Source organism: Orycteropus afer, unplaced genomic scaffold (assembly GCF_000298275.1).
Source record: "Orycteropus afer afer isolate SDZICR_OR568_19922 unplaced genomic scaffold, OryAfe1.0 scaffold00145, whole genome shotgun sequence".
NCBI lineage: Eukaryota > Metazoa > Chordata > Mammalia > Tubulidentata > Orycteropodidae > Orycteropus > Orycteropus afer.
This window is the reverse complement of record NW_006921732.1, coordinates 2801143-2802357: the sequence shown is the minus strand read 5'-3', so window position 1 is coordinate 2802357 and position 1215 is coordinate 2801143. Positions and strand designations below refer to the sequence as shown.

Here is a 1215-nt window from a genome sequence, read left to right as displayed (position 1 = left end):
CAACTGAATCGTATTACTCCAGAAATGGATTCCCAAGTAATTGAAACAGGAATTTTTGGACCATTCCCTAAAGGGATGGTGGGAATTATAATGGGTCCTAGTGGGAATACACTGAAAGGACTTATGATAGTACCAGGGGTTATTGATGAAGATTATGAGGGAAAAATTAAAGTAATAGCACAGGTACAAAAAATTGTTAGCTTTTCTGAAGGAGCTAAAATAGCCCAACTCATTCTATTGCCAACTGTTAAAACTGCAGTATGTTCAAAGAAGCAAAGAGGCAAAAATGGATTTGGAAGTATGAATGTTGATTGCACTCAGGTTAATTGGATTCAAGTTACTAAAGACAGACCTCAGTTGAGTATCTATATAAACAGTAAAATGTTCATGGGACTCCTTGACACAGGAGCTGATATATCGGTAATTGCAAAATGTCATTGGCCCCCGCAATGGCAGCTAGAAGTGGCAGATACTCAATTAAGAGGTCTAGGGGAAGTTTCTACCCCTGCTAGAAGCAGTGCAATGCTATAGTGGGAAGACAGTGAGGGGAAATCAGGTATTTTTCAACGATATGTTTTAGAAAAAAATCCCATGAATTTGTGGGGACGAGATATATTAAGCAATATGGAGGTATTATTATTTAGTCCAACCACACAAGTTACTGATATGATGGTTTCACAAGGATTTGACTGATATAAAGGCCTGGGGGCTACTCAACAGGGAGAAATCCATCCAGTTTTGCCAATGGGAAATGATGGGTGAAGGTAGGGGCTACTGCAATAACTCCCCCACCCATGGCTGAACGAATTACTTGGCTTTCAGATGAGCCCATTTGGGTGGAGCAGTGGCCCCTATCCAGGGAGAAACTTGCAGCATTACATGAACTTGTTCGGCACCAGTTGGATGCTGGATATATCAAACACTCTAATAGTCCATGGAGTAGTCCAGTATTTGTTATAAAGAAAAAAATCTGGCAAGTGGAGAACGTTACATGATTTATGAGTTATTAATCTTAGTATGCAAACTATGGGACCTTTACAACCTGGTCTTTCTTCCCCTACAATAATACCTCTTGATTGGCATTTAATAATTTTAGATTTGAAAGATTGCTTTTTTACTATTCCATTGCAGCCACAGATAAAATTAGATTTGCTTTCTCTATTCCAAAAATTAATGTTCAATCCCTTGCAAAGTGATATCACTGGAAGTTATTAC

General features: G+C 38.7%; 1 protein-coding gene across 1 annotated transcript in view; it reads left to right on the top strand.

Annotated features, from left to right (window-relative positions):
* The window catches only part of LOC103201284 (calreticulin-like), a 103925-nt gene that overhangs the window by 78730 nt on the left and 23980 nt on the right, over window positions 1-1215 (top strand). The window contains 1 exon segment of the mRNA XM_042781662.1: window positions 74-183. Within this exon segment, the coding sequence (XP_042637596.1) occupies window positions 74-183 (110 nt within the window).